The sequence below is a fragment of the Ochotona curzoniae genome, unplaced genomic scaffold (assembly GCF_017591425.1).
Source record: "Ochotona curzoniae isolate NIBS_2020 unplaced genomic scaffold, NIBS_Ocur_1.0 scaffold_2476, whole genome shotgun sequence".
NCBI lineage: Eukaryota > Metazoa > Chordata > Mammalia > Lagomorpha > Ochotonidae > Ochotona > Ochotona curzoniae.
Genome location: NW_024467095.1, coordinates 12,622,442 through 12,637,661, shown reverse-complemented (window position 1 = coordinate 12,637,661; position 15,220 = coordinate 12,622,442). Strand labels below are relative to the sequence as shown.

The 15,220-nt window shown below is 39.8% G+C and overlaps 1 protein-coding gene across 9 annotated transcripts in view; it reads right to left on the bottom strand.

Annotated features, from left to right (window-relative positions):
• The window catches only part of COG5 (component of oligomeric golgi complex 5), a 215,546-nt gene that overhangs the window by 63,117 nt on the left and 137,209 nt on the right, over nt 1-15,220 (bottom strand). For 8 of the 9 annotated variants that reach the window (XM_041002473.1, XM_041002465.1, XM_041002469.1 and 5 more), the window contains one exon: nt 9,667-9,748. The exons of the other annotated variant lie outside the window; for it this stretch is intronic. In XM_041002473.1, the coding sequence (XP_040858407.1) occupies nt 9,667-9,748 (82 nt within the window). The remainder of the gene's footprint in view (nt 1-9,666; nt 9,749-15,220) is intronic. 9 annotated transcript variants of the gene reach the window in all.

The following is a 15,220-nucleotide window of genomic DNA, read 5'->3' as shown; positions in this document are numbered from 1 at the left end:
GATCTGTTCACTGGTTTACTCCTCAGGTGGCTGCAACGGCCTTGGCTGAACCAGCAGCCAGGAGCTTCTTCTGGGTCTCCCAGGTGGGTGCAGGGTCCCAAGGCTTGGGGTCATCCCCTACTGCTTTCCCAGGCCACAAGCACAAAGCTAGAAGGGAAGTGGAGCTGCTGGGATACAAACAGGCGCCCCTATGGGATTCTGGAGCAAGCAAGGCAAGGACGTTAGCCACTGAGTCAGGCCTTAGTTTTGATCTTACCTACTTGATCTCCCAAGTTGAACATGGTAATTTACCATGCTATCAACATTTACTCATTTCCTTTATCCCATATCATATATTCAATAGTCTGAGACTAACATAATGATTACTGAAAAGAACTCATGGCTGTTTATTAGACAGTTGTTTAAGTTTTTATTTATTTGAAAGGTAGAGTGACATAAAGGGAGATATCCTCCATGAGTTCATAATGTCCTTTGTGTAAACTTCAAAAGAATAAAAGAAACAAATTGCTGTGTTAAATAGTCAACTGAGTAAGCTGAAAGTCAGATGAAAGAGGTCTCTGTGTGGTCATGACACATTTACATTTGTTTAGGAATTTCTTCCTTTGTTACGATCTTGTATTTATATGGTTCAAACAGAAATCTATAATAAAGTGTATTCCAAGAAATCCAGCTTTTATCCTTGCTTCCTTTGAGTAGTCTTCAACCACTCTTCAGTTCTCCTTCCTTAGACAGTAGTAACCGTTTTGCTGGACTTCATTGTTTAAGTGCATTTTTAAAAGAAAGTTAGAAAGGCACAGTTGGATAGAGAAAAAGAGAAAGAGAGAGAGGGGCAATGCTTCCAGCTGCTGGTTCACAGTCCTGGGTGCAGGGGCCCCAAGCACTTGGGCCGCCTTCTGCTGCCTTCCCAGGCCATTAGCAGGGAGCTGCATCGGAAGTGGAGCAGCCGGGACTCTAACAGCTGTCCAAATGGGATGCCAGCATTGCAGGAGGCTGCTTTATCCAACACATCACAACACTGGCCTCCTGAGTACACTTTTAAAAGTGTAGACCAAAGTGTTTATGTCATCTTGTTTCTTAGGTACACAAAATCAAAATATACAGGTAAATATTTATCTAATTTTAAAAAAATGTAATGCATCTTCTTCGAGGTTCCTTAGTAATAAACAAAGATACTGCTTTTCTTTTTTCTCCCTTTACTTCTTTTTGAAGATGCACCTCAGTTTACCATTCTAAATAATAACAGAGTGAACAAGCCTTTCTGTACTTTTGCTACATATATGGAATGGAGTATCAAGAAGTAAGACTGCTGGGTAAAAAACAGTAAATGCTTACATAATTTCGTTAGAAGTTCACAAACTCCCATCTATAAGGTTTGTATGTTAATTAACAACTCAGTTGCATTCCCAGAGCTGGACTGGACATGGAGCATCCAGGACTCTAACTGGGTGTCCCTGTGTGACACAGGCATCACAGGCAGAGGCTTAGCTTGCTATGCCATGGCACTGCCCCATATGATTATCCTTTCTTTCAATGTGCACAATTCCCAACAATTAATGTAATCAGACCAATGATGCTTTCATTATTGCTTCTGAATATTAAAATAGAAAAACTTTCCTTCATTCCTACTTTGCTGGTCTTTTTCTTCTAGCACTTGAATGATTTTATATTAAACAGATAATCCTTTGGTCCATTTCAAATTTATCCTAATATACTGGATAAACTGGTAAGTTTCTTGTCTGAAAGTGTTTTTTTTTCCCTCTCACTCTAATACTCAACTCAGAGCACTTTATCTCAGCAGCTACTTGATCTAATTTCCATTCGCAAAGCTTTGTGCATGCTTTAATTTTAAGCTACCAGTTAGCTTTCTTTTCTTACCACAATGAGAACATAAAATGTTTATTTCAAAGAATCAAATAAATAAAGCATGAGGAAAAAAGCTAATGATCATCATTTACATTTGGCCAGCCATTTTTTTTTATCTTGTCCCTGTTTATCATGTGTATATAGTTTGTTTTCTTAAAGCACTTCCTGGTAATGTCCCATTTAGCTTGTATGCTTGTTGTCTAATAAAATGAACAGCATTGATTTTCACCTTTATTTTCTCTTCAGATCTCTCCTAATTCAACAAGCCTTTAAATATTAACACTGGAGGAAGTTATCTCGACAGAATGCCCAGGAGATGCTGAGCCCTGTGCTGTCAGACGGGAACAGAGGCAGACAGAGCCGTGTTCCCAAGCCTGGCAGGGGAGCAGACAGGCTAGCAGGTGACCCATTATAGTGCAGTGGGAGAAGTGCTAAACCTGGGGACATGAAGAGCTCTAGGAGAACAGAGGACATGTTCCTCATATTTGGGTGTGTATGTGAAGGGAGGATCAGGGAACATTTAATTTCTAAACTGAGACTGGAAAAAGAAGTGTGTTATCCAGATGAAGGTGAGGATACAGACACACATTTTCTGAGAACAGTGTGTGTGACTCATGACTTGAAGCACAAGAACAGGGATGTAAAAAGCGAAAGGGAAAGCACGAGTGCAATGGAGACAGGACAGGATCAGAAAGCCCTGTTTGGACTGCATGCTACAGAGTGGAGGAAGAGGCACCAGGGCACATTAGCTCTGCCTTGGGGACAGCTAAAGCAGTCATGTGTAGTTTTAAGAATTCAAGCCTGACCCAAGCACAAGAGCCATGCTACAGAAAGAAGAAAGTAGCAAAATGTGAGTAATTCATAAGATTGGAACAAAAACAAATTTAAGGAATCTCAAGACCAGACATGGGAGGCAGGGGCCCAAGCATGCCAAGTCCTTCCCTGTGGTCTCTGCTTAGCTGTAGGAATGGAGTGGCTGCAGGAGAGACTCAATGGTAGCCTCAGTTTCCCAGCATAGATAGTAGGGCAGCTGCACCAGGGTATGTGATCTGGGTCCCTGCATCTATGTGGAAGACTTCGATCAGCTTTGTATCAGCTCAACTCTGGCCATTGTGGCCATCTGCGGAGTCCATCATGGATAGAAGATCTCTCTCTGTGTCTCTCCCATTCTCTCTGTAACTCTACGTTTCAATAAAAATAAAATAAACCTTAAAAAAAAATCTCTACCTCACACCTCAAGTGAGGGACCACAGTCAAAACATAGGTGCATTAAAAATGCATACAATTAGCTTCATGCCATGTAAATAAAGTGTACATGAAACAGAAATGATTCTTCCTTTGAACACTACACTCCTATCACCAATATGCCCTAAGAGGTATATGCAAATATATAAAAATCTAATAAACAAAAAAACTAGAATAATTTCAGTCCCAACCATTTTGGTAAGGATACACAACCAGTATTAGAAAGTGATAATAGTTATGGAGAAAAACAAAGTACATTGATCATTGATTTGTGACATGATGTTTTGGGAAACCATCAAATCACAACAAAGAATTATGTTTTCATTTAAAAGAGTTCAAAATGGCTGTGCTTATTTTGATGTTTCTATTAAGATAAAAAAAATATATACATATATAACAGGTTGTTTAATGCATATTATCATCTGGAAATTATAATGGGAAAAAAATTGTTCTAGAAGTCCCTTTGGAAGTAACCATTACCAGTTAGAGCAGCGGATTTCCTGGAGGAGTTATTTTGAATTTTTACGGTTCAGCATTTTTACCATTTAAACAAAACAAATGTAATGTTTAACAAGTAATAGTGGACTCTATCTTCTAGAACTTTTTACTGAGTATAATCAGAAAGAACATGTTCTTCACTAGGAACGTCTCCCTTTGAATATATTTTGCCAAAATATTACTTACTTAGACAATCTGTCATATTATGTATAATCTCTAGCTCTGCAGATGGTTGCACTTAATACGGCCTGTCTATAATTTGAACAAGTACTACAATATACTCAGGGACTATATGTGTTACAGAATTGGATGATTCTTTATAAACAACTTGCCTTGAAGTTTTCCCAAAGGAAGTTATTAAAGTAATAACGCTATCAGAAATAACAGACTACTCTGAACGTGAAACAGTAATGATATTTTTCTGCCAAGCACTACATTTTCCTTTTTTTTTTTAACATTTACTTATTTTTATTGGAAAGGCAGATATATATAGAGGAGGAGAGACAAAGAGGAAGATCTTCCATCTGATAGTCCATTCCTCAAGCGGCCGCAACAGTTGGAGCTGAGCCAATCCAAAGCCAGGAGCCTCTTCCAGGTCTCCCACATGGGTGCAGAGTCCCAAGGCTTTGGTCTGTCCTCAACTGCTTTCCCAGGCCACAAGCAGGGAGGTAGATGGGAAGTGGGGCCAACGGGATTAGAACCAGCACGCATATGGGATCCTGGCGCGTTCAAGACAAGGACTTGAACCACTACGCTTCTGTGCCAGGCCCTACATTGCCTTTTGGTATCTTGATTATTGAAACCAGCTAAGTCTTGTAAGATAAGAACTGAAACACACACACTGGATTTGGTAACTAAGACACAGGTCCTAGAGTTCTGGTGTGGCCGGTTAAGTGCTGCCTTTGATGCTAGCATTCCATGTGGATGTCAGTTCAACTGCTCACTGTTCCACTTCCCAACCCAGTTCCTGTCACTGCACTTAGCAAAGCAGCTGAAATGACCCAAGTGTTTGAGCCCATGCACCCACATGGTACACCTGAAAGAAGTTTCTGGCGTCTGGAAGTTCTTTACTAGTCTTTGCGATCATCTTGGGGGTGAGCCAGTGGAAGAAAGATCTCTGTCTTTCCTTTCCTCTCTAACTCCACCTTTGAAATAAACAAGTTTTTTAAAAAAAGAAAAAAGGCTAGGTCCCAGCTTACCTTAACAACTTCAGCAGAATGGTGGAAGACAGCCAGATATAACCTGGTCTAGAAACCACTAGTATGAAAATAAAGACTAAAAATACAAACTAATTTTTTGAAAAATGTAGATGAAGAGTGAGTAGATAACAATTAAAGGAGAACACTGTAATCTTGTTTTAATTTTAATTAGATATGAATCATTTGAATAAATTTACACAGAAGGCAAAGAAATTGGAAGAGGAGAAATCAAAGATAGGAAATGGAGCAGTATAAATGAGACTGTAGGAAGAACATGAGTGTCGGTGGTCCTGAAAACAAGGAGGTAAGTCACTTTATCTTCTGAGCAAGAGGAGGAACAATGCTATTCTTTGGAAGAAGGTCAAAGGGACATGTTGGGGGTTGGCAACGAGCAGAATTCAAAAGGCATGCAGAAACGACCAAACGTCAGTAAGGGTTAAGCCAAGTAAGAAAAGCCAATGACTCCAGGAAAGCAAATGTCAGCAGCACCATAAAATACTGTGAGATGCACTTTCAATTGTTGCTTCTAAAATCAGATGAAGGACTTCTGGTTACAGTGGTTCAATGGAGACCAGATTTACCCTCACTCTTAAACAAGTGTATACAACATGTAATGGTTTTCAAAACTCCAAACAACATGCAATAAAGGCCAGTGATATTTGAGACAGGAAGCAAACGAGGGGAGGTCTATGGCTGTCCTAAGTTTACTTCCTCCAAGAGTCTCCTGGCAACAACACTGAAGGGAGAACATGCTGACCCCAGCCGACCCCCAGAGCAGGAAAACAAAGCAACCAGGGCTCACAGGAGACTGTGGCACACAAAGAAAATTCCAGAGATCTGCCAAGGGCTCACTTTCAGTATTAATTAAACTAGCGGTAAGTATGTGTATACATGGAAACTTTCAACACACTGAAGGGTTGTTGGAGGGAACATAACTTGTTATGTTAAAGATTTGGAATGGACTACATTTCCTGAAGTCAAGAGAGAGAAACCTCATAATTCATACGGCATTTGGTAGGAGTCCAAGAAGAATCTTGCCATCAGGGTAGAAAGTTATTAGCTTATTTTAACATTGCCTTTGTAATAAGCTTTAAAACAAGATTCAATATGAACAAATTGTTTCTAAGTAATGTGACATATCAGGGAGAACAGTAGGAAGACAATAGCAACCAGCACCAAAGAACGTAGAGTTCCTAATACCCGCTATCTGATAAAAATGACTTCATACTCAGAGAAGGGGAAAACGCAACTCACGATGAGAAGAAAAATCAATGGAACAAGATGCCGAATCTGACACAAAAGTTAGAACGAGAAGACAAGCAGCGTTCTCTCCCAGGCCTGTGCCCCAGAGATCTCGTGATCGGTTGGGATGGAGTGTACTTTGTACAATTTCTACTATAGAAAAACACGCAGTGTCAGGTGTGACTCAATCGAATCCTACTGACCCCAAAATAATATTCAAAATACAAATAAAAGTGCTTGTTGGAGAATGAAAATGACAATAACAACTTTGCGATTTTAAAGTTTGTAAAGTGATAACGGATAATTTAAATTAAGACTGACACGTGACAACAGATCATTGCACAGCCAGAGATGAGCTGTTTGCTTTTGACCTAAACAACAGAACTTTCTGACAGATCTGGAGGTTACAGGTCCAAGACCAGGACTCTGGCAGGGTTGCATTTCCCCTCTGGAATCCTTGATGATCATCTCTTCGCTAACACAGAGAAAACTGCTAGCACTCGCTGTCCCTTCTAAGAACTGAGCTACTGTACATCCAGAGCAACGCTCTTAGGACTTCGCTTAATCTGAATTATTTCCACAAAAAGATCTATCTCAAAATACAAGGAGACTTCATCCAGTTCAAGGAAAAGGAGCATTAATAATAGAGAAAAAATTTTAACCTTTTTAAAAAAATTTCTCAGGCCTGGCGGCGTGACCTAGCGGCTAAAGTCCTTGCCTTAAACACACTGGGATCCCATATGGGTGCCAGTTCTGATCCCTGCAGCTCCACTTCCCCATCCAGCTCCCTGCTTGTGGCCTGGGAAAGCAGTTGAGGACTACCCAAAGCCTTGGGACCCTGCACCAGTGTGGGAGACCTGGAGGAGGTTCCTGGCTCCTGGCTTTGGATCGGCACAGCACCGGCCATTGCACTCACTTGGGGAGTGAATCATAGGATGGAAGATCTTCCTCTCTGTCTCTCCTCCTCTCTGTATATCTGAATTTGTAATAAAAATAAATAAATCTTTAAAAATAAATAAATAAATAAAATTTCTCAACATAAGCTGCATCCAGGAGAGGACATTTTCACATGTAATGACCCCAGGCATTTAATCTACTTCTAAGAAACAGGGTCCTTACTGTCAGGTTAGGCTGATGGGAGCAGCCCTTTCCTCATGTCTCCCCACTTTCCCCAGATATAGGAAGTATAAAGGAGATTGTAAACAATTTTCTCATCTATTTTCTCCCATTCCTCTCCATTTCCACCCTAACCAATGGTCCATATGGGCACGCATCCTTCCCAATAATGCAAACATCAAAAATAAAGTAAAAAAGAGGGTCCTAGGAATTTAATTATGTCAATGAAAAACTTTAAAAAAATATATGATTAACTAAAGAAAAATGGATGTCCTTTTAAGGAGTTTTTAAGATCAGGAAATAAAAAGATGGCAAAAGGTGCCAACTCGGGAACATAAGGGGCAAGTGTAAGGCTTTCCCATCCAGACTGTTGCACACTGGCCCTTGTTGAACAGGAAGAACAAGCAGGAGCATTGCCAGGGTGGGGCAGGACCCCTGGGGAAGCTCTCCCAGGCATTTTCCTGCTGGGGTAGATGTTGTCAAAACACTTGTAAAGTGTTTGTAAAAGCAGATGTTATCATTCTTCAGCCCTCGAGAAAGTCAATGAGCAAAATGTCTTGAGTCTCCCCCCAAAATCTGTTGCCATGTCCTTCATTCCTCACTGTACGCTCGCGATTTAACTGGACTGGTTTCACTTCATGGCAGCCATTTTCTGGACTCTGCTTTGTCTTCAAGATCACATAGCAAAATCAAGTGTTACCTCTTAAAATTTTTCAAGGAAATGCTTTAGGAACACAATCCCATTTGTTCAAAGTTCTGCTCTAATTGCATTTGACTACATTGGAACAGTTTTGACACACCATGAACAGAAAGTTTGTTCATTACTTTCATAATAAAAGTCAAGTTTCATTGAAAAGTAAATAATAACTTCAAGAGCAGAAAGCCATTAAAGAGTTATCTTTATGTATACACTTCGAGTATCCTTTACCTAATGAATGGAAAAATATATCCAATTTTTGAATACTCCTATTTTCTGGTATAAAATGAGGATTTTTGGGTATAGGACCCAAGCGTAAATCTCAGATGCATTTTTGTTTCAGGAACACTGTTATCCACAGAGCCCTAGTATAATTTTATAGCATATTTCTAGTGTGCCTGTATTTTGAATGTGACCTGTTCAAAGAGAACAGAGGGAGCACTTTGCACTTTGGGTCCCATGTTGGTGTTCAAAAAGGTTAAAACCAGGGATAGGCAACACCATACCAGAGCAGGTTGTCACCATCTGCAATGCTGGCATCCCACTCAGACACCAGCTCAACACCCAGCTGCTCCACTTCCAATACAGCTCCCTGCTAATACGCCTGGGAAAGCAGTAAAGATGGCCTATGTGCTTGGGCCCCTGTACCCATGTGGGAGACTTGTAAGAAATTCCTGGCTACTGTGGCCATTTGGGGAGTGAACAAGTAGACAGAAAACTTTTATCTTTCTCTCTATATAATTCTGTTTTACAAATACATAAATCTTAAATTATTTTTTTAATTTAAAAATGTTCAGAACTAAGGAACATTTCAGAGTTTTAGATTAGGGATGCTCAATCTGCAACACTGAATGTTGAAAATTCACTGCTGAAAATAATCTTATGAATTTTAAATCCCAAACACACTTGTCATGTTCCAAGCATGTTCCTTTGGTTACAAAACTGTAACAATTATTTAATCAAGTGATATGTATATAGTATTTCATAACACTTAAACAGTTTTATATTTGAGAAAGTGGTAAACTGAATGTGGAATGTGATCTGAGCACTATATACTTAATAAGAAAAGTTTAATTCAATAATCTAAAGAAATTTTAGAAAACAAAAATAGTAATAAGAAAGGAGATAATTAGCTATAAGAGGAGGAAAAATAAAATTGAAAATAGAAAGTTTTTTTTTTTAAAGAGATGTATTTATTTGAAAGGCAGAGATTCTGAGGAAGGGAGGGAGGGACAGATCGGAGTTCCAGGCTCCTGGTTTTGGCCTGGCCCAGCACTAGCTATTGCAGTCAACCTGGATAGTGAACCAATGAATGGAAAATTGTCTTTTTCTTTTTCTCTCTCTTTGCAACTCCATCTTTAAAATAAAAGAAATAAATCTTCAAAAACAACAAAATTCAAGAATTCTAAAAGAATTTGGGGGGGGGGGCTTATACTATAGCACAAGTCTCTGTCTCTGGCACTGGCAATTCATATGGGTTCAAGTCCCAGTTGCTCCACTTTTCCTCCTGCTCCCTGTTGGTGCACTGGGAGAGCAGCAGAAGATGGCTCACATCCTGGGGCCCCTGTACCCAAGTGCGAGATTAGGAATAAGCTCCTGGTTCCTGGTTTCAGGCCAGCTCACTCCAGTCATTGAAGCCTTCTGAGGGATGACCCAGGGGGTGGAAGATCTCTCTTTCTCTCTAAATCTTTTTTTAAAAAAACATTTGGTAAACTAAAATAGAAAATTTCCTTGAAATTTCAAAATTTCAAATTTTAAAGTAACTGAAAAACTAAAATCAATTTTCAGAATAAATAGTAAACTTACAGTTGGTTGCTGTATGGAATTGAGAAGAGAGTGCCTGAGTAACTGAATTCCAAAACTTATATAAAATTTCGGGCTGTCCATCCTACAAATTAAAAAGAAAAAGGTTAAATTCAAGTTTTCAAAGAAAGTATAACAGATACTCTACAACATTAAAAAAAAAGCTTAGAAGAACGATATAAATGAAAATTTTTAGACACTAAATGCTCAAATAATGAAATTATGAGGTCAAGTAGAAAACACAGATGAATCACTTTGTTTCAGGTTCGAGTGATCAGTCACTACGTTATTCTGCCAGTTGCTAGCTGTGTGACCTTGGGCAAGTTGCTTAGCCTTTGAGCACCTTCATTTTCTCGTTGATGAATGATAATAAATGATTTAGCTTTTATAATTACTCCTATCATCCATCACCTATGACATGCAGAAGGCAATGTGGGTGACCATACACAATGAGACAAGTGATTCTTAGATCAGGAATGACTAATGGGGCTGGTACTGTGGTGTGGTCAGTTAGACAGCTGCTTGCAACACCTGGTCCCTTAGAAGGGCGCTGGCTTAAGACTCTGCTGCTCCACTTCTGGTTGTCTGGGAAAGCTGCAGAAGACATCCCAAGAGCCTTGGCTCTGACATTCAGGTGGCAACCAGGCAGGGTTGCCAGCTCCTCTTGGGATAGCCTGGCCCAGCACAGACTGCAGTGGCCACTTCACGAGCTAACACAGAATGAAAGATCTCTCTTTGCCTGCCTACTTCTCATTATTTTGGTCACTTTGCCTTTTTAAATAAAGAATCTTCAAAAGCAAATACCAGGAAATAATTCACTGCTACAAAACATAAGAGTTGTAACCTAATATAGTTTTTACAAATCATGGAAATTACTACTGCTCAGTTTAGCATGATCCGTTGACTTTGAGTATATGTTTTGAAACAATCATTAAAATAAAGACCAAATATTAATACAAGTACCACTTAATAATAAAAAGAGAAAGTACTTTAATACTGTTAAAAAGGAAATCACATCCAGAAATTTAAACCAAGCATGCTAAAGAATTTGTTTCTATTATGTCAAAGTATTCATAAATAAAATAAAGCAACTATCCAAATATTACTATCGTCATAAAATGAGCTGTAACTTTAGATATAGAAGTGAAGATAACACCCATGAAAAATACTGATTCATGACTTTTTTCTCTGGTCATAACTGCGTTTCATTATAATTTATTTTATAATTTCAGGGCACTGAAGTTACTCAAGCGAGAATTGTATTACATAAAAAAATGCACATACATAAAGGCTGTTATTTTGGCACTGTGGTATAACATATTAAGCTGCCATGTGCAGTTCTAAGAGTCCATAGTAAAGTGCCTGATCCAGTCCCTGGCTGTTCCACTTCTGATCTGGTTCCCAGTTAATGCACCTGGGAAGGAAGCAGAAGATGGCCAAAGTATTTGGGTCCCTGCTGCTCATGTGGATGACCCTTTTCTGTCTCTGTTACTCTGCCTTTTAAATAAAGCAGTTAAAGTCCTCATCTTGAACACGCCAGGATCCCATATGGGTGCCAGTTCTAATCCTGAAGGCCCTGCTTCCCATCCAGCTCCCTGCCTGTGGCCTGGGAAATCAGCTGAGGATAGACCAAAGCCTTGGGAGACCCAAAAAAAGCTCATGGCTCCTGATCAGCGCAGCACCGGCCATTGTGGTCACTTGAGGAGTGAATCATTGGATGGAAGATCTTCCTTTCTGTCTCTCCTCCTCTCTGTATATCTGCCTTTCCAATTAAAATAAATAAAATCTTACAATATTTTCTCATTCTTCTCATTCTCCTCATTCATTTCTCTCTCTTTTCCTCCCTCCCCCCTTCTCTTTCTTTTTATTTGAAAGGCAGATTTCATAGAGAGAGAAGAGACACAGAGAGAAGTTATCACATCTTCTGGTTCAATCCTCAAATAGTTGCAACAGCCAGAGCTGAACTAATCTGGGGCTAGGAAATTCTTCTGGGTTGCCCACATGGATCAAGGACTTGGTCCATCCTCTGCTGCCTTCCCAGCCCACACGCAGGGAGCTGGATGAGCAGTAGAGCAGTTGCAACACAAACCAGTACCCATATGGGATGCCAGCACTACATGCCAAGGATTAGCCTGCACTACATTGGTCTCAAAATCATTTCTTATATAATAATCAGAAAATACATTCAGCTTCCTGAATATATTGTGTTTCACAAATGTTGTAGTGGATATCTTTCATTTTATTTTTATTTATTTATTTTTTTAAAGATTCATTCATTTATTGGAAAGTCAGGTATTCAGAGAGGAGAGACAGACTCAGCTTCACTCAGCTTTTTCTCACTCCTTCCTGTCTCTGGCCTCCATTCTTTGTAGGTCTGAAAGAAAAACCCAATCGGGGCCCAGAGTGATGATGCAGTGGTTAAGGTCCTTGCCTTGAACGCACCAGGATCCCATATGGGCGCCAGTACTAATCCCGGCGGCCCCGCTTCCCTTCCAGCTCCCTGCTTGTGGCCTGGGAAAGCAGTCGAGGATGGCCCAAAGCCTTGGGACCATGCACCTGCATGGGAGTCCCGGAAGAGGCTCCTGGCTTCGGATCGGCATAGCATCGGCTGTTGCAGTCACTTGGGGAGTGAATCATCAGACGGAAGATCTTCCTCTCTGTCTCTCCTCTCTGTATATCCGCCTTTCCAATAAAAATAAAATAAATCTTAAAAAAAAAAAGAAAAGAAAAACCCAATCGGGCACTAAACCAGAATCCTAATGTCATTTGGGTCATCATCTGCTGCCTCCCAGGCACTTTATAGAGAAGCTGGGTCAAAGGCAGAGGCACATGCCAGCTGACACCAGGCATTTAAAAACAGGATGCAGACATGCCAAGCAGCAGTTTCATATGCTCCTCCACAACAGTCATCTTCTTTTCTTTTCTCCTTAAAGAGGGAGGAAAATGAGGATCTGTGCAGATCACCTCAGCAGAAACATTGGATGATTAATTTAATAGATAGCTTAGAGTTAAGGGATCATTTAAAATTTCCTTTTAAAATAATTAATCTGTATAAAAGGTAAAAAGACAAATTTCTCTACTGCCCATTTGCTGGTTTATGCTACAGAACAGCTGAGGCTAGCCTAGGCCAATGGCAGCAGAACAGAACCGAATCCAAGTCTCCCACATGGCAGGGTGGCAGGGACATGAGCACCGGACCAGCATCGGCTGCCACCCTTGGCTGCACATCAGAGGAAGCTGGAGTCAAAAGCGGAACTAAGTCCCTGTTTTGAATTTCCATTTCCTATTTTGAATTTGCACAGAATGAGAGAGCGAGATAAATATGCACACAGAGAAAGAGACCGAGGCAGACAGAAGAGAATGAGCTTCCACCTGCTGACGCTCTCCCCCAATGTTCACAATGGCCAAGGGTGGCTGGCCTGAAGCTGAAAGTCAGGAACTCCGTCCAGATCTTCCAACGGGTAGCAGGAAGCCAACCACTCTGCGCTATCACTACTGATGCTCGGAGTCCACCTGAGCAGGAAGCCTAGGCAGACACTGACCCCACACTGATATGGAGGCAGAACCAGCAGGTTGCTTACTAGGCCCAGTGTCTGCCCCTCAAACAATCTTCATATTGATTATATGAATCCTACTTACTCAGGCAACTCTCAAGAATTTCACTAATTAAACAACAGGGGTGAATGGTATTGTGGCACATTATGTTGACAACTGGGATAACCATATACCATTCTGGAGAACCTGAATTCTCTGGTACTGAACCAGCTTCCTGCTAAGGGCCCTAAGAAGGCAGGGCATGACTGTTCAAGGATCTGAGTTACTGCCATCCACATGGGACATCCGGACGGAGTTCACCTCTCCCCGACCTAGCTCTTACTGTTGTACACACTTGGGGGACTGTGCTGGGTGAGGATCACTGTCCCACCCTTCTGTCACTGTGCCTTTCAAGTAAGTCCACACATCCTTTTTTTAAACATAAGAGTATTTTAAAGTATTTTTTGGTAACAAAAATGCAAATAAAATTGTTTTATTTAAGTGTGCTACTTATTGAGTTAATTACACATTCTCTAAGAATACCCAGGTCATTTCAAATTTAAAATTCGGTAGAAATTTAACAGAAACGTTCTTCTATATTCCATTACGCATCATATTTGACTGGAATGAACTTAAGGAATGTCAATTCATTTATTTTTTCTATGATGTTTGCTTTCTGATGTGATTTTTAAACATATTTTTATTCTATTTATGGACATAATTTTTGCCTTTTAGTAAAATACTACAACTAAAATTGTCTAAGTAATAGGTTGTTCTTCCTTTCATCATCTTATTTTCAGCTTTCTGTTTCCTTTGTTTTCTGTGTTTGTTCTAAGTTTGCTTTTGTTTGCTTTTATCTTCCCTTGCAGCGTGAGTGCTACAGATTCTGATTTCAATTTTATCAAAGGGTACATTTGTCTCTCCCCCCACAAAGAGTTGTAATATCATATGACATCCTAATTCTCACTTTTCAAAGGCAAAAACGAAGATATATCTTCTGAGTCTACTGAAGAGGAAAAAAACTAATTTAGAATTCCAAGCATCAATAATTTATAAATTCAATCAAACTCAATATAAAGATCTGAGCATGCTGTCATATAATTGTTTCCTAAGTAAGTACTGATTTTTCAGGATGAGCCTTGAAGTCAAGCTCAAACAACTGTCACTTTAACAGTGTTGGGGATTTAATACAATATAGAATCACTCATTATTGGGATCACAAGAGAATAATTAGCTCAGGAATAATTAAGGGAGTGATGACTGATTAACTTGGGATATGCCTGTAGTTCAGTTATTTACAACATAAATACTGAACAATAATTCTAATTACCACTGTAAATATCTTTAAAAATATCTGCTGAATTGCTCATCGCTGGAAACAGCATACAAACATAATGAAATGGACCTCTGTACTTCCAAGCATACCTGACTACCCAATGCTCTGCACATCACTAAAGTGTGCCAACTATAGTCATGGCTCTTACAACACTGTCTTATCATTCTTTTGAAGGTGTTATATGTATATACACAATTAACCATAAATTACTTCAAGTCACAACATTTTTCTACGCTCATAAAAGTAGTAAAGTAGATTTTTGGAAGTAACAGGAATATTTTAAGGCATTTTGGAAACATCAAAATAAAGAACAAAATAAGGTTAGCACTGTTGCCTAGTAGGCTAAGCTTCCAACTATGGTATAGGAATCCCATATGGCCATATGGGCACTAGTAGTATCCTGGCTTCTCCACTTCCAATCCAGCTCCCTGCTCATAGCCTAGGAAAGCAGCAGAGTTTGGTCCACGTGCTCAGGGCCCAAACCCACATAGAAAACCTGGAAGAGGTTCTTGGCTTCAGATTGGTTCATCACCAGATGCTGTGGCCATTTGAGAAGTGAACCAGCAGATGGAAGATTTCTCTCTATCCCCCACACGATTTATTTTATATTGTCAAAGAGATGAAATATTAGTTTAAATTATTAAGGCATTATGAAAAATTTTGTCAAAAGTGCTCTTCATATAATTC